The sequence below is a fragment of the Miniopterus schreibersii genome, assembly GCF_964146895.1.
Source record: "Miniopterus schreibersii genome assembly, chromosome: 1".
NCBI classification, from domain to species: Eukaryota; Metazoa; Chordata; class Mammalia; order Chiroptera; family Miniopteridae; genus Miniopterus; species Miniopterus schreibersii.
Window position 1 is genome coordinate 118947496 of NC_138101.1, and position 26908 is coordinate 118974403.

The window sequence follows — 26908 nt, forward strand, 5'->3', positions numbered from 1 at the left end:
TAAAATAACTATGTGCTAAATACAAGGTGGAGCAAAAGTAGATTTACAGTTGTTCAGGTGGAAAATAATACTATAATTAATAAATAATAATACAAGAATAAACTGTTTTGAGTACTCACAACCACAGACCTATGTTTGCCCCTCCCTGTATAATAATATTGCATAGTAGTTCTGCTATTTAGCAAGATTTACTTAATGAAATCAGTGTAGTATATTATAAAATACTAAGGCTTTGAAGTCATAAGTATCAGTTTGAGTTCTGAAGTTAAGTTTATCTAAAAACTAAAGAATTCCAGGTCAACCTCTATGGCCAAATGTATGTTACTGTGGTTTATATGGATGTGTAAACTCCTTATGAAATTCAGAGAAACAGTTTGGATTGTTGTCTTTTTTATAACTTGGCACTTGAAAAGATAATTCTTGGGATTTCAAAGTATTGTTCTATTTGGATTATCAAGTAGATCTGCAAGGAACTTTTCCAGAGATAAAAAAGCATAATAAATAGTAATGAATATGTAGGATTATAATAACAATTTGGCTTAGTTGGTGTTTCGATAAGTACAGCTAATTTGGGTGGTTAAAGCAGCATGCATTGAATACCTTTATGGCAGCCATACTTGTAGTAACCTAATATAAAGACATGATGAGCTGATCTAAGGTGACAGCTGTGGAAAGAGATATGAAGGGCCTGATCTCTTGGATACAGGCATCTGCTGCCTAATAGTACAAACACTATATTTGAAGTCTAAGATCATGCTAGCTATCCTGGAGCAGTCTCTTACTAGCTATGAGATCGTGGGAAAACTCGTTTTAACTTTTTGCAGTGTCTGTGACCTCATTCACAATAATGGTACTAATACCTACCTTTCACATATGTGTGATGAACACATGTGGTAACAATGTGAAAACACTTTGTAAACTGTAAAGGGTGCTGTGGAAACATAAGATCACAGTATTCAGTGACTTACTAAATATTGAGGATACTTTTTATAAAGCTGAAGGACAATAAAATGGCAATAGTGTCAAGAAAAAGGGAAGTTAGAAAGGGTATGTGGATTTCTAATTTGGGGGATGTTAAGTTTTTGTAGACTATTAGTGGAGATATCTTATAGTTATACTTACTGCTTTGGTACTTGAGGCCTTCTTAATGAGATCTTACATGTTTTGACCTTAAGTAAATTTCTTTTATTGAATAGCAACTATGTGCTGGGCAGTTAGACATTAAATGTACAAGTTGAGAGGTTAGGCTATTGTGAGTGGGAGGAGTAGGAAAACAGTAAACAACAGTCCATTATAAGGCACTGTAAGTGCTTCATATAAAGAAAATGGAGAATGTTAGGTTAGAGAATATTGGGTGAGTTTATAGTTAGAAAGAGAGTGGGAATGGAATTTAGGTGGTCAGAAAAGATCTTTCTAAGTGTGACAGAAGCTGCCAAGTGAAGGAGCCAGTCATGTGAAGGTCTAGGAGAAGGACATACTGGACAGAGAGAACATGGATCACATCTGGTTATCATTTTACACGAACACCTTGGGATGAACAGGAAGCAGGGTAACCATCGTCATATCATTTTTATCATCATTGTTGTGTATAAGAAAGAAACAAAATGTGCATAATAAGTGCCTGGCACCTTTTAGGTGGTTAACGAATAAATGTTCTTTCTTTTCTCTTATTAAAGCTTACTATAATTGTTTTGTAGAGTTGCATAATGGTATATACAGTTTTTTGCAATTATTTAAACATAATTTAAAGAAAAGTTTTTCTTACTACTTTGCCTTTTTATGCAACCATTTTTCCTCAAAAATTTTATCAAATAATAGCTTTGTCTAAGCCCTAGTGTACCTAAATGAAGCAAGTTCTACAGTGTTCTGTTTATACTCAACAAAACACACTCCAAGGTTCCCTGTCATGTTAAGTATCTTTTTTAATGCTAAAAAGAATTCTGCCATTAGAAATGTTTTAAATTTATAGCAAGTAAACTTATTAAATAATTTGTTTAAAAAGGTATTTTTCAAAATGCCCTCTTATTTTGGTGGGGAATGCAAAGTACAGTTAGGTGTTTTGAAGTTAGTTCTTTGTTGAAATGTGTATATACATCAGTATTTTGTCTGCGAAAGTATTTTCTCTTACTTTCCATGCTCAATATACAGTTAGTAGCCAAATGAAGATAAAAGAAAGCTTGATCTAGAGAGCATATATGAGGTTTTCTATTTAAATGTTTTGATCAGCCCGGCCGGGCGTGGCTCAGTGGTTGAGCGTCGACCTAGGATCCAGGCGATCGGGGTTCGATTCCCAGTCAGGGCACATGCCCGGGTTGTGGGCTCGATCAATGACTCTCTCATCATTGATGTTTCTATCTCTCTCTCCCTCTCCTTTCCTCCCTCTGAAATCAATAAAGATGTATTTAAGAAATAATAATAAAAAATGTTTTGATCAAAGCATGCTTCTCTTATTTTTAAGACTAGCTTAAAGTAAGAAATTGAGATATTTCCTTAGAAAGGGCTTAGGAAATCTTTATGTAACTTATTATTAATATACATGTTAACAGAGTTTCTCTGCAAGTCTTCCACAGACGTATGTTGATCATTTATCTGAAGCTGCAGATCAAAGAGGAAAAAATACACTGAATGGACAAGTAGAAGGTAAGAAATGTATTTTATTTAAAAAGTCCTTTGACAGAATGTTGATTTAAAACATGAATACTTATATATTCTAATAGCCAAAGAAAATCACCTTTTAAATGCATAGTAAGTAAGAAAAGAAGTGAAAAGCAGATAAGTTGTAAATCTTACTGGGTATCAGCAAGAGATTAAATTTAAAGGGACCCGTGCAGGAACTAAATTATTTGTTCCATTTCAAGGTACACTAAGACCTGAGGAAACTCAGGACATAAGGAAGAGGGAAAGAATTAAATAGGGAGTGAAGAATGAGAAAGGCAGAAATTCCAGGGAATAAATGAAGGAAAAAGAGGCAGGTATATATAGTGGGAGGTGATAAAATAAAATAATTCTTTAGAAAAAGGCAGAGGAGGGTATTTAAAATGTGGGAAGAATATAGAGAGAGCTTCCAGTGCCAAAGCTTGTCAAGAAGTACAGCAGAATTTCCCCCCTCTTGCTCTTTTCCTCACTGTTGGGAAGGCATTATGGATCTTAGGTGTATCTTATCTACCATGGATGAGCATAAACATATGTGGTCAGCTATAAATGTCTATACTCTGAAGTCGCATAAAATTTTGCTACTTTATAGGTTAGTATTACATAGTCCAAAGTAAGAGCATTGGAAAAAAGGAAAGAGCAAGGTCAGTTTTGGGGAGATAAGGAAGCTATAACCTGATGAAAAGCCCAGTAGAAAGTTGATGACTTCAAATGCAGTTTCAATTTTAAAGAAATGATAGCAGCAGGCCTGGTATTCTGCACTTCTCACAAGCTCTCAGGTGACGCCAGTGTTGCTGGTCCTCAGACCATGCGTGCTCTGAGTAGAAGGGGTGTAGACTTCTCTTCAGAGAAATCTGGAAGAAGAATCATTGGGTAGATAGTTTAAGACATGAAAGGATTAAGGAAAAGTATTATTTTGTTTTTATTTCTGAGCATGTCTGTAGCCAAAGGGAAGCAAAGAGATGAAGAAATAGAAATTATAGATGTAAGATACTACTGCTAAACAGAGGGAAGAAGAAGTGGTAGGTATAATCCACAAAAGAATGGAAAAGGGGGAAGAATTAAAACCACAGATCTAGAAATTACTTTTGAAGAGGAAAGAGGAAGAGTGAAGAGAAGGAGGGAGGCAAGAGAGGAGTTAGCTAAGGTAGTTTTGGAGTTGAGGAAAATTGAGAGACTTCACTTAAGATGACTTTAAGATATTATTGGCAGTGAAACAGAAAATTAAATCATTGCTGCTCCAGAGAATACTGGAAGCAGGAGGGAGTGCTGTAATTGGGATAAATTGTAGCTCCTCATGATTATCAGGCATCAAAGATATATGTTACATTGGTATTTGTTATTCCAGTGAGAATAATTTGAATATAGAAGCATTGGCCGCTTGTTTATGGTAGCTCAGGTTTTGATAAGATAGCTGTTTTATAAAACTCCTTTAAAGGCTAGTATAATATATCAGACTGATGTTGGAAAGAAAAGAAATTAGAGTTTATTCCCTAAGTGCAACAATTGTTATTTTAAGTATATATTGCACAGATCTAGAAATAAAAAATATATTTAATATATTTCTGTGGCAATTAAATGAATTCTTTTCATTTTTAGTAACCATGTTTCAATATTAAAAGCTCATTTTATATTATTTCTTAGATGCGTTTTATATACCTTCTTGCATGAGTGGATCAAGAAACTTTAGGATGGCTAAAGTAGAGAATACAGGAAATATGGGCATACCAGCAGCCTGCATTGGTATGAAAAAAATAAATATTTTTATTAACTATTATTCTGTTAATGTATATCCAAGCTGATCAACTCATAACACTTTCTCTGTTGATAAATGGATTATGCGTTCAACTGAACTGTCATCACAATTGTGTATTTCCTAAATTACAGGACAGATTGAAGAACATGACAAATATTTGTAGCATAATGGTACAAGTGATTCTGATATATTGCATTAAAGATATGCTTTGCATTCTGTTTCACATTTATCCTGTCAGGGTTATGATTTGTTCCTCTGATTAAAGATCACTTTTCTCCCATCAAGCATTATGTTCACAGTGGTATATGCACACTTTTCTACATCAGTTACAGTCTTTTGAAACATAATCTTACTTTTGAAATTTCAACTGCATGTTTTGTTAAACCTATATTCCTGTTTTTTCTTCAGTATTTATAGTGGAGTCATATTTCTGTCTAGTTGGTGTCCTAATTCGCCCGCCCCCTGGAAAAAAAAACCAAAAAACCACTAACACCTAATGTAATCATATTCAAAGCCGAGCATGAGGATTCAGCTCCATATTAACTCTGCATGAACATATAGTTACATGGCTTTCATGTTTTCATATAATTGAGTATATGTCCCTTTGCTCTTAGATTCTCCTGAAAAATATTCTCACTTGAAGGTAATAACTTTTATATTTTTATATTTAAGTATTAACTACAGATTGTATGAAATGCACATTATTTATTAATCATCTTGTTTCAAAACCCATTCAGCCTACCCGTGTAGTGACAGATCCTGTTCCTAACAAAGCAGAAGGAATGAAGGATGTACAAACATCCAGATCAGGTGAATTCTGTAATTCATATTTAACTCTAGGAAGGAATACATGAAGATATTTGACATGCTCATAGTCTTCTAATTCTTATTTTGCTTTGCAATTTTAATTGTAAGTTTTGACGTAAGTAATGTAGATGTCATTGTTGGTATCCATATTTGAAAAAGAAATTTACAGAAATTTAAGAGAAAAGATTTTTAAAATGTAAGCTTTAAGGAAGATGTTTTTACTTTTGTTTTGATACCCCAAAGTTCCCAGTTTGGAATCCCTGTACTTATTAGGGATTCCCAGAGGTTAATTTTTAGACTCAAAGATTTTCCCAGTTTTAAAATGCTTATTTGAATTCTGACCTTTACCTAGAGTAAAGCTTCAGTTGCTAACATGTCAGTAATATTTTAACTTTATTTCATCTTAGTGTTGTTATACCGATGATCTTAAGCCAACCATATATTCTGATTAGAGACTCAGGGTGTAGGGGTGGGTGGGTGTATATGAGTGTTTATGGTGTGTTTGTGTATTAAAAATGGGGGAAGTAATTAATCATAGTGAATATTTGGTAGACACAACCTTTTAAAACAGTAATTCTGAAACTTTTTGGCCTTAGGATCTTTTTATACTATTAAAAATTATTGAGAATTCCAAAGAATTTTTTAAAGTGGGTAGTACCTATTGATGTTTACAATTTAGAAATTCAAACTGAAAAATGTTAAATACAAGCACTACAAATCATACATTCTATTAGCCATTAGAACTATTACCCATTAACCATTAGAGCAATGATGTTATCACATATCATGTCTGTAGAAAACTCCTATACACTTATAAGAGAATGAGAGTGAAAATGACAAGTCACATTTAGTAATAATGTGAAAATAGTCTTGACCTTTTGGACTCCCTGAACCAATATTAAGGACTACAGGGATTCTCAAATGATATTTGAGTACCACTGAGGTTTTTTTGTGTGTTTTTTTTTTAAATATATCTTTATTGATTTCAGAGAGAGGAAGGGAGAGAGAGATATAAACATCAATGATGAGAGTCATTGATTGACTGCCTCCTGCACCCCCCTTGCTGGGGATCGAGCCTGCAACCCGGGCATGTGCCCTGACCAGGAATCGAATGTCGATCTCCTGGACCCTAGGCCGATGCTTAACCTATGAGCCATGCCTGGCTGGTTTTAAATTATATATGGGGTTCATGGATGTCAAATGATAAAGAGATCCTTGTGGTGAAACAGGTTTTAAAGCTTTATTTATACATTTGTTGCTTTTTGTATTCACTTGTCTTAAAAAATTTAAATCTGATAATTTTGTTTAAATAAAAGAAAAATATTTTTGTTATATTAATGAATATAACATTCCTGTGTCGTGGCACTTTGTACTCATTGGATCTAGTGTGGGCCTAGACTGATCCTATTTTTACATGGAAACAATAAGGTCACCCAAGGCTATCGTTTCTCATATGAATTTATATTTATCTAAGGCTTAAAAATGAATTCTGAAGATACTCATGCATTTAAAAAAGACCATTGTGTTGTGTTTTATTGTAATTACATAATTTCTTATTTGAAGTAGTATCATTCATTAAAAGTTTTTTTAAGCCATGTTTTGTCACGCATATTTAAACTTAAAAATAATTTGTTAGACACAAATTTTGATAGTAACAGAAAAATTTATACCCTGAAGTATCTTAACTATTAATAAACAAAGCTTTTATGGAAAACAGAATATGTAATAGAAATTGCTGAGTGAACAAAAGTAAGTAGTATGAGAAAATAAAAAAGAACAAAAATGAGAGACAATAGTTACTTAAACTTCTCTATGTGAATGGCAAGGATAGGACACAAAGTAAATGTGCAGTGAAGGAGTATGTTTGGGGGAAGAGGAGGACATGGGACTTCTCTGAAGAAAGAATTTTTACAAGTCTGTCAAATTTGTATTATTATTTACATTCTAATAAATGAAAACTTTATTTTTAGGTTCTTCAGATTGTGGTTTTACTAGTAGTTTGACCCTCAATCATGAGACTAGATCTGGGTATTTTATAGTTGATGATAAATGTCCATTAGTATTACCATCAATGACCAAAATTCAGCATCTTCACACTTTAGACAGATGACCTTAATAGATAAAAAAAGATTAATATTGGAGCTATGTTTCTGTTAGGGAATTATAGGCTCCGTGACCTAGGTGAATAACAGCTACCAGCAAAGAAAGAGAGCAAAGATGGTAATAAAGAAACAGTTTATCCCTAGACCACCTCTGTGGCCTTACCATAGTTTTGAGTTTTCAAAATCATTTTTGTCAAAATCTACTTTATGTTTACTCCTTTTAGGCAACCTACAACCAAACAATATCTTTTCACAAGACATTTGCATTCTTCCTATAAGCAAAGTAACATATACTTAAATAACAAAGAGAATTAGGAAAAAGAGTAAGCTCCTTTATATTAGTATTTAGCATACACTTGGGAGTGGGTGGCAGGATTATATTTAGAATTTTGGGACTAGATGGGAAAACTAGGTAGAGATCTAAAGATTGCCTACTCAAACAAAACATGGTTTCTTAGCTTTATTTTTATAGCTCTCAATTCACAAGTATTAGTTAGAACTATTAAGTGCAACTGAAAAAGTACCTTCCAAAACCAAATTTTAAAGTTTTTCTTGTCTTTATATGGCTCATACATTTTACAATAGACCTTTCCAGCAGTAATGGGAATCACTAAGAATTTGCTACATAGTACCTCCTTCTCACCTGTGTCCATATAGTCTCCCACCTTGTTCTGTTTTTTTAATGACTACATAGTTCACAAGGAATATTTGTTTTAAGGAGTGCTGTATCATTTAAAATTAATATATGGAAAACCAATTTTAATTCTACTAGGTTACTCACGCTATTAACTAACCGTATCTAATATGTGTTCCACTTTATGAACTTAGTGCCCTTGTAGCTTAGTGCCCTTTAAAAGTTATATGATCAGGTGTGTAGTAATAGAACAAACATATATGTTATTTACCCTTATAATTTTTTCTTCTTTCCTCTCCTTACCTCTAGAACTAACACTATATTTACAAAAGACTTTGAATTATCTCCTGGAGTAGTGACTTCAAGCTATAAATCCAGTTATTTACCTATCTATGCAAGTGTCTTATTTCTTCATGAGCTTGGTGGATACAAGAAGCAGTATTTCTAAAACACTGACATAAGCTCCCTCATCACAGAAACATGTGAAATAGAAAAACTACAAAATAAACTCAAGCAACTGAGCACAGTTCATGTAGTTTTTTTTTTCTGTTCGTAGTTGATACCTTTTATAAAGTAATGAACAGAATTTAGTTGACCCAGAATTTGAACATTTATTCATTGAATAAAGATTTATTATATACTGGGCCCTGACATTTTTATATCTTAAATATTTCTGGAAGCGTTTCCTCAGTTCGGGCCTGCATGCTCTATTTTGCGTTATTGCTTTCTAATTCATCTTTCTCCATTTATTTGTATGCCTCTCAAATTCATCACTAGGACAGCATTTAGAGTGATCTCAAATGCAAATATGACCTTGAACCACTCTTTAAAACATATTAATGTCGCCCTGGCTGAGTGGCTCAGTTGGTTGGAGCATCACCCCGCGCACTAAAAGGTTGCAGGTTCAATTCCTGCTCAGGTCACATGCCTAGGTTGCAGGTTCGATCCCCGGTTGGGGCTCGTACAAGAGGCACCCTATTAATGTTTCTCTATCACATAGATGTTTCTCTCTCTCTCTCACTGTCTCTCTCTCTTCCCCCCCCCCTTTCTCTAAAATCAATGAACATATCTTTGAGTGAGGATTGTCCAAGTCTCTTAAAATTACATATAAGGCTTTTATAATCTGACTTCTGCTTAATTCTCCATTTTTAGCTCATTGTACTGTCCATTCTCTTCTCTGGCATTACTAAACTGCTAGTGATGCCCTCCTCACCAATCTCTGTATTTTAGACAAAATTGATCCTATTGTATGCTTTTCTCCCTGTCTTGATATAGCCTTGCATGCTGTCTGTGTCCCTTTCCTGCCCCCTTCTCCTTTGATTCTGGCTAACCTCATTGTTTAAGTCTCTGCTCAGGCATTATCTCTAGAAAAGTCATTCCTGACACCTCTTATCTGTTCTTCTTTAAGTCCCAAGTCCCAGTGTTGAGTCCTAAAAGATGAAAAGAAATTTGTCAGAATAGTAGAGGAAAACATTTCAGATATAATGAAGGTGTACACTGATAAAGGTGTGAAAAGTGACAGTGATTTTGGAAATTGTGAATAATGTTGCAGTTGAAAATTAGGGAGATGTTAAAAAGTTACCATTAGGAGATAGAGAATATGGTGTGACTGTATATGTTTACACTATATTTCTTAATTTTGTTTCTGATTGTCTTGTTCATTGATGTGTGAATGAATTTATAAATGACTTTTTGACATGTTTCATGCCTTGAACTTTGTGATACCTAATATTTCCTAAATTCTTTGTTGAAGTTTTCAATAATTAGAAGTATTTCTTAATTAAATAAATGTTCAGCTAAAGATTAAGCTTAATTTAAGCCCTCAATTGATAAAATGTATTTTCCATTTTTTATAATGATAATAGCTTTTATTTAACTGATCTAAGTAGTTCATTTTGACTAATACATAGATTTGTCAGCAGAACTAGACTTAGAAGTGACATCACAAGAAGAGCAAGAAAGGCTTGATGGAAGTGAAAATAACCACGCACAGGTATGTAAAAATTTGAATTTAAATTTCTGGTATAATTTTGTTTCCTATGCTTTAAAAATGTAACATAGTCCAAATGAAATTACCTTTTAAACAAGGCTTTAGAGTTAATAGATCATAATTGAATCTTTAGTTTTTATAAATTTTTAACTAATTATGAGACTTAAAATATTGTTAGAATCTATAGTAACTTATAGCTAAACTTTATCCTTGTAATTGAGGCCAAAAAAATTCCTAAATATTGTTTGCTTCTTTCATTTCTATAACTTCCTTACATGATAAAGAAGGTAGTAGCGTCAAATATTGAATCAGATGATTAAACAGTTGAAATTATGAACAATATAGCTAGCTAATGACCACTGAGTTGGATTCATGTGAAAAGAGTAATCATTGTCAGTGGTTCAGAATTTGCAGTGTCATATCGCTAGTGACTAATGTCAAGGTTAAAGCTATATTCTACCTTGTGATCCCTATGTAATTGACTTAAAGGACTACATTCAGGGAGAGAATGGAGTCATAAAATAAACTCAACTGCCTATTTAGATGATCACACCTTCCTGGCTAGAACCTTTTCTTGTTAGGGTACAAACAATAACTTTCTAATATATTTCATTTCAGTGTAGAAAATCAGGAAATATTATTAATTTTTTTATCCACTCTCATTAGTGACTATTAGAACATACCAGAATTGAATGCACCAGATAACTATATTAAGGCATACACTGTCATAATACACCATTTGAATTAAAATTTAGGAATTTGTGCTTTTTAAAAATTGATTTTAATGATTTTGGCTCCTAATAATTTAAAGTTTTCCTCTTTTCCAGTTAATATTTTAAAATATTTTTGAAATTTTATTTTTTAATTACAGTTTACATTCATTATTATTCTGTATTAGTTTCAGATGTACAGCATAGTGGTTAGACAATCATAAAAAAACCTTCATAGATACATAAAATAAAAAATTTTTTAAACCTCATAGACACAGACAACAGCACAGTGGTTACAAGAGGGGAGGGGAGATGAGAAAAGTAGAAAAGGGTATAGGGGGATAAATGGTGATGGAGAAGACTTGACTTGGGGTGGTGAATACACAATGCAATATACAAATGATGTATTATAGAATTGTACACCTGAAACCTATATAATTTTATTAACCAATGTCACCCCAATAAATTTAATAAAAAAAGATAGTATACTATCAGAAAAATCCTGTACCTTACAAAGTATTTCCCCCAATATTTCCAGTATGCACCTGGCACCATACATGGTTATTAAAATATTATTGATTATATTCCTTATGCTGTACTTTACATCCCTGTGACTATTTTGTAACTACTAATTTGGACTTCTTAATTTCTTCACCTTTTTCACTCAGTCCCCGAACCCTCTGGCAACCATCAGTCTATTTTCTATATCTATGAGTTTGTTTCTCTTTTGTTTATTTTTTAATCTATTTTATTTTTCAATCTATACTTTAGAGTCCACATATAAATGAAATCATGTGGTATTTTTCTTTCTCTGACTGACTTTTTTCACATAGCATAACTATAGACCCTCTAGGTCTATCCATGCTGTCACAAATGATAAGATTTCATTGTTTTTTATTGATGTGCACTTGGGTTGCATCCATAGCTTGGCTATTGTAAATAACCCTGCAGTGAACATAGGTGTGCATATATTGTTTTGAGTTACTGTTTTGAGTTTCTTCATATGCGTACCCAGAAGTGAAATTGCTGAGTCATAAGGAAAATCCATTTTTAATTTTTTGAGGACACTCCATACTGCAGTGGCTTCACCATTTGTTTAGTTTTATTTGATTTCCCTTGCCTGCAGAGATATATCAGAGAAAATATTGCTAAGAGAAATCTCAGAGATCTTACTGCTTATGATTTCTTCTAGGAGTTTAATAGTTTTGAGTCTTACCTTAAGTCTTTAATCCATTTTGAGTTCATTCTTATATGTGATATAAGAAGGTGGTTTAGTTTCTTTTTCTTTCTGCATGTACCTCATCAATTTTCCCAACACCATTTATTTATTGAGTAGACTGACTATACCCCATTGTATGCTCTGGCCTTCTTTGTCAAATATTAATTGACCATATAGGCATGGGTTTATTTTTGGGCTCTCTGTTCTGTTCCATTGATCTATATGTCTGTTTTCATGCCAGTGCCATGCTGTTCTGTATAGTTTGCTATAAGGTAGTGTGATATCTGCAACTTTGTTCTTTGTCAGGATTTCTGAGGCTATTTGGGGTCTTTTGTGGTTCCATATAAATTTTTGGATTATTTGTTCTCGTTCTGTGAGATACACCATTGGTATTTTGATAGGAATGTGTTAAATCTTTAGATTGCTTTGGGTAGTATGGACATTTTAATGATGTTAATTCTTTCTACCTATGAACACAGTATATGCTTCTACTTATTTGTATCTTCTATTTCTTTCTTCAGGATCTTATAATTTTCTGAGTACAGGTTTTTTACCTTCTTAGTTAAATTTTTTCTTAGGTAATTTTTTGATATAATTGTAAGTGGAATTGTTTTCTTAGATTCCCTGATAGTTTATTATTGGTATATAAAATGCAACCAAATTTTTTTTAATTTATCTTTATTGTTGAAAGTATTACAGATATCCCCCTCATTTTCCCCACTGGTCCCCTCCCCCACGCATCCACCCTCCCAGGCCTTCACCACACTATTGTCTGTGTCCATGGGTTATGCATATAAGCATATAAGTTCTTTGATTAATCTCTCCCCACCCACTCCCGCACCCCGTGTTTTCCACTGAGATTCATCAGTCTGTTCCATGCTTCTATTTCTCTGGACCTATTTTGTTCCTCAGCCTGTTTTGTTTATTAGTTTCCACATATTAGTGAGATCATGTAAAACTATATCAGGAAGAATCAGAAAACCTGAATAGGCCAATAACAACTGATAAAATTGAAGGAGCAATAAAAAAACTCCCAGAAAACAAAAGCCCTGGTAGGGACAGCTTCACAGGGGAGCTTTCTATTCTTTAAGCTATAGGGTTAGATAGTTTACTAAAAATTTTTCTTGCTTTTTGACATAGGCCTGCAGTGCAATGAACTTCCCCCTTAGGACTGCTTTTACTGTGTCCCATTGATTTTGGGTTGTTGTGTGTTCATTTTCATTTGTTTCCAGGAAGTTTTTTGATTCTTTCTTGATCTTATTGGTAACCCATTCACTGTTTAATAACATGCTATTTAGCTTCCATGTCTTTTAATGTTTTTGAGTGTTTTTATTGTAGTTGATTTCTAATTTCATCGCATTGTGATCTGAGATGGTTGATATGATTTCAGTCTTCTTGAACTTGTAGAGATTGTTTTTGTGTCCTAACATGTGGTCTATCTTTGAGCATGACCCATGTGCACTTGAGAGGCATGTATATTTTGCAGCTTTGAGGTGAAATGTTCTGTAAATATCAATGAAATCCATCTGATCCAGTATGGCATATTTAGTCACTGTTTCTGTGTTGACTTTTTGTCTGGAACATCAATCCAGTGAAGTTAGTAGAGTGTTAAAGTCCTCTACTATGCCTGTATTGCTGTTAATCTCTCCCTTTAAGTCCTAAGGTTATTATTGATTGGTCCTTATTTATTGCCATTTTAATTCTTTATGTCTATGTTTCTCTCTCTATTTCTTCTTATTATTACAGCAGTCCCTTTAACATTTCTTGCAATGCTTCTATTTCTACTTCTAATTACAGCCGTCCCTTTAACGCCTCCTGCAGTGCTGGTTTGGTGGTGATAAACTCCTTTATCCTTTTTTTTGTCTGGGAAACTCTTTATTTCACCATCTGTTTTGAATGATAGCCTTGCTGGATAGAGCAGTCTTGGTTTCAGATCCTTGTTTTGCATTACCTTGAATACTTCATGCCATTCCCTTCTGGCCTGTAGAGTTTCTGAGACATCAGCTGACAACCTTATGGGAGCTCCTTTGTAGGTAACAGATTGTTTTTCTCTTGCTGCCTTTAAGATTCTCTCTTTGTCTTGAATTTTTGGCATTTTAATGATGTGTCGGGGCGTGGGCCTCTTTGGATTCTTCTTCCTTGGGACTCACTGTGCCTCCTGAACTTGTGTGACTTTTTCCTTGACCAGGTTAGGGAAGTTTTCTGCCATTATTTCTTCAACAGGTTCTTTAACCCTTGCTTACTTTCAACCTCTTCTGGCATTCCTATGATGTGAATGTTGTTATGTTTCATGTTGTCCATGGCTCCCTTAGACTTTCCTCCTTTTTTTTTGTTTTTCTTTTTGGGTCTCAGATTGAGTCATATTTTTTTACCTTGTGTTCTAATTCGTTGATCTGTTCCTCAGCTTCCTCTAATCTGCTGTTTATTCTTTCCAATGTATTCTTAATGTCTACTATGTCATTCTTCATTTCTGACTGGTCATTTTCATAGTGTCCATATATTTTTTCATGCTGTTGAGCATCCTTACAATCAGTATTCTGAACTCTCTATCTGATAGATTGCTTATCTCCACTTACTTTAGCTCTTTTTCTGGAAACTTCTCTTGTTCTTTCATTTGGGCCTTGTTTTTTTGTCTCCCCATTTTGGCGGCCTATGTGGGTTTCTATAAGGTAGGCCTGCTAGGGTTCTCAGTCTTTTTGGACAATCTCTGGTGTAAGCCAGTGTCAGACGCTGTTTGTGACTGGTCCTGAGTACGCTGTTTGGAGCTATCAACAACCCACGGCTTGAGGTCCCCTCTGTTGGGGCTTGGTGCATTTGGACAGGACCAAGATGCACCCAAAATCTGCTTTTCCAAGGCCTGGGTCTAGAAGCAGATCAGGTAAAGACTCTAAGCACTCTGAGTTCTGCCTCTGCCTGCAGACTGATTAATCTGATTCTCTTAATGAGCCTTAGGCTATAGAAACTCCACTGAGTAGTACCAGAAGTTTTCTAGCAGGATGGGGCAGTTGCTTCCCCCTCAGGCAAAAGCTGCTTGGAAGGTAAATGTCAGCTTGTGAAAGATATTCTCTGCATTATGAGGTAATGACTCGGCACAAGAACCTAGATTGGTGCCCTCTTAACTCTATCTCCAGAGCCCACAACGCTAGATCCTCCTCACACAGTTCTAGTGTACTCTGCCCTTCCTCTGCTGGAACCCAAGGTGAATTGCTGCACACGAAACTTTGTGCATTGGCCCTTTAAGAGGGTGCCTACATTTCCAGCTATCTCTCCCTGGCAGACAGAATCCCTGCTGATTTTCATAGCCATATGTTATGTGGGCATCTTTCTCAGTTCTGGTGCTCTTCCCTGGGAAGCCCAGCCTGGGGTTTGGGCCCTAGAGTCCTCAGTGGGAATCCTCCTCCAGCTGTGATATCCCTCTGGACCTTCAGCTGCTGCCTGTGGGAGCCTGGCCAGCCCTTCTTTTTTATAGCTGCATAGTATTCCATGGTGCAATGAATTTTTTAATATTAATTTTGTATCCTGCTACTTATTGAATACATTTGTCAGTTCTAATAGTTTTTTGGTGGAGTGTTTAGGATTCCTTGTACACACTATCATGTTATTTACAAATGACAGTTTTACTTCTTACTTTCCAATTCTGATGCCTTTTATTTCTCTTTTTGTCTGATTGCTCTTGCAAGGACTTCCAGTACTATGTTGAATAAGAATGGTGAAATTGGACATTCCTGTCTTGTTCCTGATTTTAAGGGAAATGCTTTAGTTTTTATGTTCCATTAGTCATCAGTTAGTTATTCAGATTGACTGTTCTATAATTTAATTGTAATTTCAGTTTGGTCCTGGGAGGAGGTGAGTGCAACTCACCTACTCCACTGCCATCATGGATCCCCCCTAAAAGTAATTCTTAAGTGCAATGTAGGGGCTCACTATTTAAGATGTAGTGAGGTAAAATAGTTTAAGTGAGGGAGCCTTTGTAACGTTAAAATTCATCTACCAATTTATTTTTGGTAGACTTAATATCCAATGAATTACTTACTTCCAGTATTGACAAAATTAGGTTTGCAGGTTCATGTTTTGTTTTGTTTTTTAATTTAGACCAAGGCAAGTTATTTTTCACTTCTTTCATTACAATCCAGTGATTTGGGGGTAGCTAAACATATGGTCATGGGAAAAGATTTGACTTTGGGTGGTGGGCACACAGTGCAATATACAGATCTTATAACATAGAAACCCATACCTGAGACCTATATGACCATATTAACCATTGTCACCCCAATAAATCTAATTTAAAAAAGGAAAAAAATTTTAATGGTTAAATTTTAATTATAATTTTTCTTTATTCGTACTTGATTATTTAAAGATAAAGTTATTGCACCAACATGTCCCCCAACAGCAAAAACATCTGAAAATCAAAGCAAGCAAATTAACATTCCACTTTGCATCTGGAAAAATGTCTCATGAATCAGAAATAAATAGAGCAGGGGACAGAGAGAATACATCTGCATATTCAGGACATCCTTCTTTGCAAAAGTGAGGAAATGTGGATCAAACAAGGCAAATTAGGATGGGGGAACAATTTACAACTTATCACAAATGAGTTAAAGCAGAAGTTTGGTAAAATTTGTGAAAAATACAAAATTACTGCTTGTCTTGAGAAACAGCCACTACATGATAACCCTAAAGAAGAAACAAGCTTACAATAAATACCTTCTAATTTGACAAATAAAATACTTGATTGTGATGGAAAAGATGCATTTGTCTGTCTCTGCAGTATTCTAAACATTTCCTGAACAAGAAGAACCCACTCTCAAAAGTATTTTCTATCTCATTCGTACTCTGGGTCCTCAGGATATGCTTGTTGGTAATCTTCTAAGCTTTGTTAAAATGAAAATAAATTACACTAAAAATAATAGCAAACCAGACACTGAACATGTTTTAACAAAAATGAGAAGAATTTTTATAATGATATAAAAAAATTTAAAAAGTGAAATACCCAGTAGTTAAGTTGGAAATGAAAAAATACCTAGAGTTTGATATGCAGATGACAAAAATTGTGAACCCAGACATTACTAATTGGAAATTAGACATTGTATATACACCTCAGCCTAGTGATCAAAAAAGCCTTCTTGATTTGTGGCTTGCCTGCTGCAATGAAATAAAACACATGATTCAAATAAAAAGTCATGAGATTACTGTTACAAATACTTTTAAAGAAACAAAACCAAAATCAAGATTTGTTTGAGAAGCCATTTTATACAGATATTTTTAGTGCTAATAACTGTAAAAGTATGGAACATGAATTAGAAAGTGTGAATTCTTTTCTACCGTATAGTGACAGAACCTGTGAATGATATCTAAATGAAGAATGACAGCAAGATATACAAAGTTTTAAGAATGAGATAGACATGTTAAAATTAAGAGTTTCTGGCTTTGGAAAAAGAAAGTTCAACCTCAAAAAGAAGTAGAGGCTCACTTGATGCTACTCTGTTTTTCTCTTTATCAATTATCTGATCCATTCTGGTTTTTCACTTATGAAAAACGTTTGTGTGTAAAATGGAGTTGTGTAAATTTGTAATTGTGTCTAGAAACTGATTATTTCAGCCATCTAAAATAATAGTTTAGGAAAACATTCTCATAATTTTGGTTCCTTAATCAACTTAAGTCTCTCTGTCAGTCTTCCATATGAACTGGGAAACCAATTTAGCTATGTACCATGTGACCTTCTGAACCAGAGAAAGTATAAAGAAATTTGCTTTAAAAATATAATGAGCACTAGGTGGTTTTTTTTTAAGTTTATTGGCCTCAATATAAATTGCATTCCATAAACAATAAAATGAGAAGGAAGCCGTGACTGGGGGAAGTAATATAAACAAATATTCCCAGCTAAATGAATCTATTTTTTTTTAATCCTTGCCCAAGGATATTTTTTCCATTGCTTTTCAGAGACCGTGGAAGGGACAGAGAGAGAAAGAGAGAGAAACATGATGTGAAAGAGACACATCGATTGGTTGCCTTCCTTACACGCCACAACCAGCCCTTGGCCGGAATCGAATTCAGGACCCTTCAGTCTGAGGACTGATTCTCTAACCACTGAGCAAAACCTGCCATAACTGAACTAATCTATTTTTGTGCTTTAATGTGTGCAATCTTAGATGCTTTTGAACTTAGAATCCCATCAGGACCACTTTGAGATATTTTTCATAGCAAGTACATATACCTCGACATATGTTTTGTTTTTTATTACTCTCATGTTTTTATAGACTCAAACGTTCATATTATCTTGTTTAATAAAGTATGGTCAATTTTGACATGTACAACGTTATCATATAGGTAGTATAAACCCTTTGCAGAAAATTCAGTATTTAACTCTGAAGTAAAAAACTGAGTTTTGAGACACATTGACTTTTAAAGATAGACAAAAATTGAGATAGTCTCCTTTAAAAGAAAAACTAGATGAGCCCTCCCCCCAAACTAAGGCATTAAATTACTTTGCAAACATCATACTTTTAACTTATCTGATTAATTTGATGAGTTTATCTGGTAATTTATCTGATTCAGCATTATAGAATTGTATCATCTCTTTTGGTGCCATAAAATGTTAGGTAATGCATTTTCAGGAGCTTTGGGCAGATTATTTAACCTTTCTTGGTTGTATTTGAATTATCAGCAAATATGGGGCTAAAGTAGTTAATTACTTCTGTACCCATACTCTCCAACTATAACATTTTATGGTTATTTAGTATGAAATTTGGGGAGCATTACTCCTTTTCCAGGGTTCTACGTTACCTAACAATTCATCGCCTTCGCTCTGTGCCTGTGTTGTGGTAAACTTCGGTGCATATATTTTATGAATTCCGTCACTTTTTTGATAACCCCAGGGCCAAAAAGCAAAAAGAATCGTAAAAGGCAATGGGGGAAAGAATAGCTTAGTGCAGAAAGAGGAATTTGTTACTGAAGCGCAATGTCAGTCCTCTAAACATGGTTGTGGGAAAGACAGAAAAGGACGAATTACGTCTTTGTCTTTTTATTTCCGTCTCCACTGCGCAAACAGAAGCCGGGTGGGGGATGTTAGGTAGTAACGAGTGGGTGTGAGTAAGAGCACAGAATTAAGAAAGCCCTTTTTGAAATCTTGGGAAAATTCTGCTTCTTTACTGAAACAGAAATAAAGCAGAATTTACAAAAATCTCAAAGACCTGTAATGATAAAATTAAAGTAAGCACAAAAATATTTTTATTGATTAAAGTCATGACAATTAAACTAAGAGACAAATGATAAAATTAATGAAAACACAACAAGTCTTTCTAATGAATAAAGTGATAACAATTATCCTTCATATCAAACTTTCATTAAAGGTTGAAGAAGAAAAAAAGATACACAGAAGTAGTGAAGTGGAAGTAACACGAAACATCCATAATGCTGGTGCTGATGACAGCGATGGATTAATTCAACAAAGGAGTGGACAAACTGATAACCAACAATTTCCTGTTATGGAGAATGAATATTCTGATTGGTGAGCCGATAGCAATATTTAACAGTGGGTAACTATTTCCCTGTAAAATAAATTTTTATTTGAACTAATATTCATGATCAACAAATTATATATTTCTACTTAGGGATATTCAATCTTGCCTGGTAATCAGAAGAATGCAAATTAACAAACAGTGAGATACCATTTTTTGAAGTCATAATGATAAATATTTTATTTAAAAAATAACCAGGGTTGGAAAATGCGAGAAAAAGGTCATTTTCATACACTATTGTTAGATAAAATTGACACATCTTTTTTGGAAGGTTAACTGAGCAGCATGTTTCAAAATTTCAAATGTGTCATTCCTTTATCCTAACAGTTTCACTTCCAGAACTAGATCCTACAGGAAAACATGACTTGTATAAATATACACACACATTCTAAGGACATTTATTATATATTATTATGTATATAAGACATACAACAGGTCATTATATATTATATATAATATGACATGTTAAGGATATATGATATACTTATATGCATCAAGGATATTTCTACAACTATGTTACATACAGGGTAGGGCAAAAGTAGGTTTACAGTTGTATGTGAAACAGAGTTTATGCTTGTATTATTGTTTATTAATTATTGTATTATTTTCCATATGAACTATAAGCCTACTTTTGCCCCATCCTGTATATACATATATATGTTAAGGACATTTTTTTATAGCATTGCATATCAAAAAGTTGGAAGTAGTCTAAATACCTAGCAATAAGGAAATAAGTTGTTATACCCGTAAAATAATGTAGTATGTAACAACTGGAAAAAATGAGGTTAGTTCTACAGCATACTGATAGTTTCACAACTGAAGTATATTTAAAGCATTTGGTTTGATGATATCAAATTTTGACATCCTAAGCAAATGTTAAACACTTCTAAAGTTGTTGAGTTTCAAAAGGAAATTACATACTACATTGGCACTCTACTTTATTACTATCAAAATTGCTAGTTATTAGATTTTTGTGTTTTGTTTTAATACGTATGCACTTAAATATTGGACCCGCAAATTAATTTGAAAGCAAGGAATTTCACATGACAATTTGTTCCATGTCTTTAGTATAAACATTTCAACATATCATGGGATTAATCTGTTAAACTGGGTGAACAGGCCTTTTCTGTAAAGGGCCAGATAGTCAATATTTTAGGCTTTGTGGACCATCCAGCCTCTGAAATCTGTCATGGACAATAAGTAAATGAATGGATGTGGCTGTGTTCCAATAAAAGTTTATTGACAAAAACAGGCACTGGTCTGGATTTGGCCTGCAGGCAGTCATTTGCCCCTGCGCTATAAACCAAAGCGTTGCTAATGTAGTGAATCCTCTTTTTAAAGGTATGCTGCATGCATGCCTTTGTCTTTCCTTTTTTTCAAAAATATTTTTAAATTTTATTTTTGTTTAAAATATTACAGATGCCATTTTTTCTCCCCAATAACCCCGTCCCATCCACCTCCCCAGTCCCTCTCCCTACCATTGTCCGTGTCCTTGGGTTGTGCATATATGCATATAAATTCTTTGGTTACTCTCTCCCCCTCCACCCACCCGCCCTCCTCCATCCCTCTGACATTCATCAGTCTCATCTATGCTTCCATGTCATTGAATCTATTCTGTTCATCAGTTTATTAAGTTCTTTAGATTCCACGTATAGAGAGCATATCTCAGTATGCAGCACTCCCAATTTGTCAACAGTGACTTCATATTATACAATTTACAAAAATTCCGTTTATGAAATAAGAATTTTCTGCCTTTTCCCCTTTGTTGCAGTTACAGAATTTTAATATGACTAATTACATTATATATGGGAGTAGTGTAAAATATTCTAGATTTGAATGATTTTCTTCAAGTGAGAAATCTTTCTGTGGTTTTTGCAAGCATGAGAAAAGTGATATGTTATATGATATTGTACAGGGTTAGAGGATTCACAGCTATATCAAACACCTTTGAAAGGTTAAGATAACAATTGACTCTTCCAATAAGCAGTTTCAATAAATAGTTGCCATGGAAGCCAGACTGTAATGAATAAATGTGAACAACTCCTTAGAGAATTTTTACTGAGAAAGGCAATAGAAAAATGGATGATGATGGAAGAAGAATGTGGAGTTGAAAGGCGTTTTCTTTCTTTTTTTATTTTAAGATGGGAGCTTTTAGACTATGTGTATTGTTGGAAAAGATCCAGTAGAGGAGGACATGTTTGTTAAATTTAAGTTTATTTTCATTTCCAAGTATTAGATAGCTTGTTAATTGTATTACATTATATTTTGTATATGTGATTAACTAATTGTCTGTAGTACTTCAGTCATGTAGAGATTTGTGATAAAAGGTTGTTTATTCAGAATTGGTAGCCATTGGAATATTCTCATATATTGAACATGTAGATTATTACCGAAAAGGTAAACAATCATATACAGATTTTAAAATTTTATAATAATAAACATTGAGACCATATTGAATAGAATTTAATTATCCCTTAAAGATTCTACATATTATAGTGCCTTTGACAGTATCATCATGCATAGCTATGATTTGTAAGGTACTCTAAAGTATTAGGTTATATTAACTTAATAGTCTTTTAGATTCTGGGAAAAGGGGGTAGATTTTATGTATGTACAATAGAAAAATAAACTATTAACAATCTGTCACAGATTATTACTTTTGGATTGTAAAGTTCTAAAATATAAAAACCATGCCTTCTGTTACAACAGTGTCATTGACATGTACTGCGTGCTCAATAAGTGTATGTCAAATGTGTGAATAAGTTGAATAGATGAATGAATGCCTATTGCTGAATTTATCAAAAACATCTTTAGTTTATTAAAAGAATGTTTTCAATATGGTCTAGATACAAAATTCTTTTTATTTTAAAAAATGTGTACTATTCAGAAATTATTACTTATAATTATAGCTAGAAATAGAATAATATAAATTCATTTGCCATAGTGCTTAAACACACTTAAAAGTAAGTGTTACTTTCAAAGCATATTGTGAAACACATGTTTTGAAGCCAGATTCCCTGGGATTGAATTCTGTTTCTGCTATTGACCAGCTCTATAGACTCTGGCAAGTTACTTAGCCTTTTTATGCCTCATTTTCTTCCTTTGTAAAATACCTAATATATTGCCTACCTCCTTTTGTGAGGATTAAAATGCTCCTAAGACATGTAAAATGGTCATAATAATACAATACTAATTGCATAGTTAGTCCTTAAGAAGCTAATATCATGATTATTATAAAAGGGTTTCCTTCATATAAGGACTTAAATAGTACTTTCCAAATAGGTCTTAGGGCTAGTAAAAACTTATTTTTATTGAACATGACAATCAAAACTGTGGTATATTATTTCTTCCTGTGAAAAGTATGAATAACAAACATTATGTTTTTCCTTCTGCTTTGACTGTCATCTTGATCTAATTTTAATACTTAATGTTAATATTATTAGTATACCGTCTTTGTCCTTTAATGTTAGTTTTCTTTCTATTTATTGTTTAATCCCCCTTAGAGAAAATTAATTACAAATGCAGAGATTTTATATAAGAAATAATAGGTTAGATATTCTTTGTATTTAAGTATTTAATACTCACCTGAAAAGAACTTTATGTTTGTTTTTTAGGTCTGCAAAGAAAACATCTAGTGAAGAGAACAAGGTATTTTAAAAATTAAATTATCAAAAATATTTTCTGTAGTAAAAAATAGATTATAAAAGATATAGTGAAAAATAGAAAACCTTCCTTTGTTGTAGAGAATTTTACTTAGAAAAAGTGTTTTAGAAACACTAGTTATTGATCAAGGTACCTTTTTGATAAAAATAAGTTCTTTTAAGAATACCTGGGTTTTGGCTTTTATAAAAAGGTGGATATCTATCACCTCTGTAAACTGAGTATATTTTATCAATGTTTTGAAAAACAGTATTATTTATTTTTAGGTTAAAGAGAAAATTAATTCTGTGGATGACCTTGATGATTTAACTCAGTCATCTGAAACAGTTTCAGAACATTGTGAGTTGCCGTACTCCAGTTATAAAAATCCAATGTTGTTAATTGAACAACTTGGCTTGGAATGTAAAGGTAACACCATTGTATAAATTAAAGCCTTTTTCTGTATACTGTAGTAACTTATGCACACCTTGTCTAGTTTTGCATCCCAGAGGACGTATTGTTGAGCTATTTATCTGGGAAATATGTTTTATACTAAAATAAAATGAGAGCGATTGTCTGCTCTCAGCCGAAGAGCTGTGATAATTCCCACTGTACTTTTCTCAGTGTGGATGGGAAGCCTAGTGTGTTTATTGACTCTGCTTCTCTCCGATGCCTTCACCCAAGTTCAGGTTATGAGACTTCCCTCCTAGGATACTGAAATAAGGTCAGCACTGTTTTCTGCCGTTTCACCTCCTGAAGCCTTGGTCTACACTGCCCCCATAATTTTTACGTATTCTAAAAATTCAGATCTCACCATTTTAAAACCCAGATATTACTTCTTATTGCTATAAGTTTAAAGGCCATAATCCTCCAGCTACATTTTGTATTATCCTTCTTTCCATCTATGTTATAGCCACTGTCTTATATGTTTTTTCCTGTAATAGAGCTTTTTTTTTCAACAGCTAGGTTAGGTGAACTACACATATATGAAGTGTATAATTTGATAGTCTTGACATGTGTGCACACACATGAATTCAGCACCACAATCCAGATAGTTAACATATCTATCACCCCTAAAAGTTTCCTTGTGCCCCTTTGTATCCCTTATTAAGAGACTGCGGATTGTTTTCTAAAGTAATTGTACCATTTCTCATTCCTTTCCAGCAGTGTATAAAAGTTCCAATTCCTCCATATCTTCATGAACATTTAGTATTGCCAGTTTTTAAAACCTTAGCCATTCTAATGGGTGTGTAGTGTGTGTATCTATCATTATGGTTTTACTATTCATTTCCCTAATAACTAATAATGTTGAGCATCTTTTCATGTACATATTTGACATCTGTGTATCTTCTCTGAACTGTCTGTCTAGATCTTTTGCCATTTAAAAAATTATGGTGTTTGTCTTCTTATTTGTTGAGTTTTGAGGATTCTTTATGTATTCTGGATACAATTCCTTTATCAGCTCTATTTTTTGCAAGGGTTTTGCCCTAGTCTGTAGCTCGTCTTTTAGCTCTCTTCACCAGTGTCTTTTGAAGACTGGAGTTTTTATTTTTGGTGAAACCCAATTTACCCATTTGTTCTTTTATGGATTTTGCTTTTATTGTTCATGTCTAAGAATACTTTGCCTAGCACAACGTCACAAAATTTTCTTTTAAGATTTTCTTTAGAAGTTTTATAGTTTTAAGTCTCGTGTTTAGATCTATGATTCATTTTGTGTTCTCTTTTGCATATGATGTACAGATCCAAGTTCATTCCTTTGCACATAGATATGCATATATTCCTGCACCATTTGTTTAAAAGGCTATATTTTCTCTGCTTCATGCTACTCTGCCTTTGTCAAAATCAGTTGAGCATATGTTTGTAGGTTTATTTCTGGACTCTGTTCTGTCCCATTAATGTATTTGACCATCTTTCCACCAGTAAAATGGTGTTTTACTTACTTTAGGTTTATAAAAGTTCTTGAAATCAGGTAATGTTAATCCTCCAGTTGTGATCTTTTTCATGGTTGTTTTGCTATTCTAGATTCTTTGCATTTCCACATGAAATTTAAATCATTTCATCAATTTCTAAAAAAAAAAGTCTGCTAGCATTCTCAAAATTAGATTTGGATCATGTTGAATCCACAGATTAATTTGGGGAAAATTGACTTTTTAACAATATTGAATTTTCAATACCTGATCAGAGCATATGTCTCCATGCATACAGGCCTTCTTTAATTTTCTCAGTAATATTTTACTGTATAGGTCTTTCCATCTTTTATGAGATTACCTGTAGGTATTTCTTATTTATCAATGCAGTGTAAATAATGTATCTTAAATTTTAATTTCCGGTTGTTCACTGCTAATATATAGAAATACAGTTGATTTTTGTATATTGATTCTCTGTCCTTCAACTTTGCTAAACTCACCTGTTAGTTCTAGTAGCTCTTTGATAGATTCTATCAGATTTTCTACATAACCAAATGTTGTCAAACTTTCTTTCTTAAACTACTATTTTACTAACAATAGTAAATATTTAAGACTCGTGGCCAATAACATTCTCTGTTACACCTAATTACAGCTCTGCCACTGTAGCGTGAGAGTAGACAATACATAAATTAATGGACATGACTATATTCCCATAAAATTTAATTTACTAAAATAAGCAACCTGGCCCAATACATAAATTAATGGACATGACTATATTCCCATAAAATTTAATTTACTAAAATAAGCAACCTGGCCCACAGGTGGGAGTTTGCTGGGTCCTATTATGTGATCATGTCGTCTGCTAATAAAGATGGATTTACTTCTTCCTTTCCCATATGGATGCCTTTTGTTTATTTATGTTGCATAATTGCACTGGCTAGAACCTCTAGTATAGTGCTGAGTAGGACTAAAAGCAATCATTCCTGTCTTGTTCCTGATCCTTTAGGGCAAGAATTCAGCTTTTCACTATTACCTATGTTGTTAGCTGTAGAGTTCTCATAGATCTTTTTTATCATATTGAAGAGGGTTCCTTGTATTTCTAGTTTGCTGAAAGTTTTTATCAGGAATACTTGTTTTGTCCAGTGCCTTTTTCCCCCTACTAATATGATTACATGGTTTATTAGTATGGTGAATAACAGCTGATTTCTTTACTTTAAAAAAACAGCTTTGCCCTAGCCAGTGTGGCTCAGTGGTTAGAGAGTCAGCCGGAGGACTGAAGGGTCTGGGGTTCTATTCTGGTCAAGGGCACGTACCTCAGTTGTAGGCTCCATCCCAGCCCTGTTGGGGCGCGTGCGGGAGGCAACCAATCGATGTGTCTCTCTCACATCAATGTTCCTCTCTCTAAAAAGAAAAATCAATGGAAAAAATATCCTCAGGTGAGGAATGAATGAATGAATGAATGAATGAATGAATAAAACAGCTTTATTGAGATAGAATTTATATACCATACAAATTATCAATTTAAAGAGTACAATTCAGTAGTTTTTAGTGTTTTCACAAAGTTGTACAATCATCACCACAATGTAAGAACATTTTCATCACCCCCAAAAGAAACCTCTTACCCACTTGTAACTACTATTAAAGACAAATTTGGGACTACGCAGCTCAGAAGAAAAGAATATTTTTCTCTCACTTGGTAGGAGACTGGATTAATAGCTCCAGTTTGAAAGAGTCTTTCCTAAACAAAACAAAAACAAACTTATTTGCTATAGTCTTTGAATGAATGATTAGCTAAATTTGATTTTGTCAGTAGTAAATTGGTCACACTGGGGTTTACAAACATCCATTTAGTTGTACTCTTAGTGAAATAGTCAACAAAATTAGTAGACTTTCATAATGGAATGTGAGTAATGTGCATAATATATGAGGTAGGTAAAGATTCACAATGAAAAATTTTTCTTCCTGTGATTATAAG

General features: G+C 33.6%; 1 protein-coding gene across 4 annotated transcripts in view; it reads left to right on the top strand.

The window, feature by feature from the left end:
• The window catches only part of LOC308554805 (ankyrin repeat domain-containing protein 26-like), a 111759-nt gene that overhangs the window by 36611 nt on the left and 48240 nt on the right, over window positions 1-26908 (top strand). For 3 of the 4 annotated variants that reach the window (XM_081132337.1, XM_081132340.1, XM_081132338.1), the window contains 8 exons: window positions 2547-2640; window positions 4297-4395; window positions 5023-5051; window positions 5146-5218; window positions 9874-9944; window positions 19220-19377; window positions 23002-23035; window positions 23314-23455. In XM_081132337.1, the coding sequence (XP_080988463.1) occupies window positions 2547-2640; window positions 4297-4395; window positions 5023-5051; window positions 5146-5218; window positions 9874-9944; window positions 19220-19377; window positions 23002-23035; window positions 23314-23455 (700 nt within the window). The remainder of the gene's footprint in view (window positions 1-2546; window positions 2641-4296; window positions 4396-5022; window positions 5052-5145; window positions 5219-9873; window positions 9945-19219; window positions 19378-23001; window positions 23036-23313; window positions 23456-26908) is intronic. The other variant, XM_081132339.1, reaches the window with a different exon arrangement.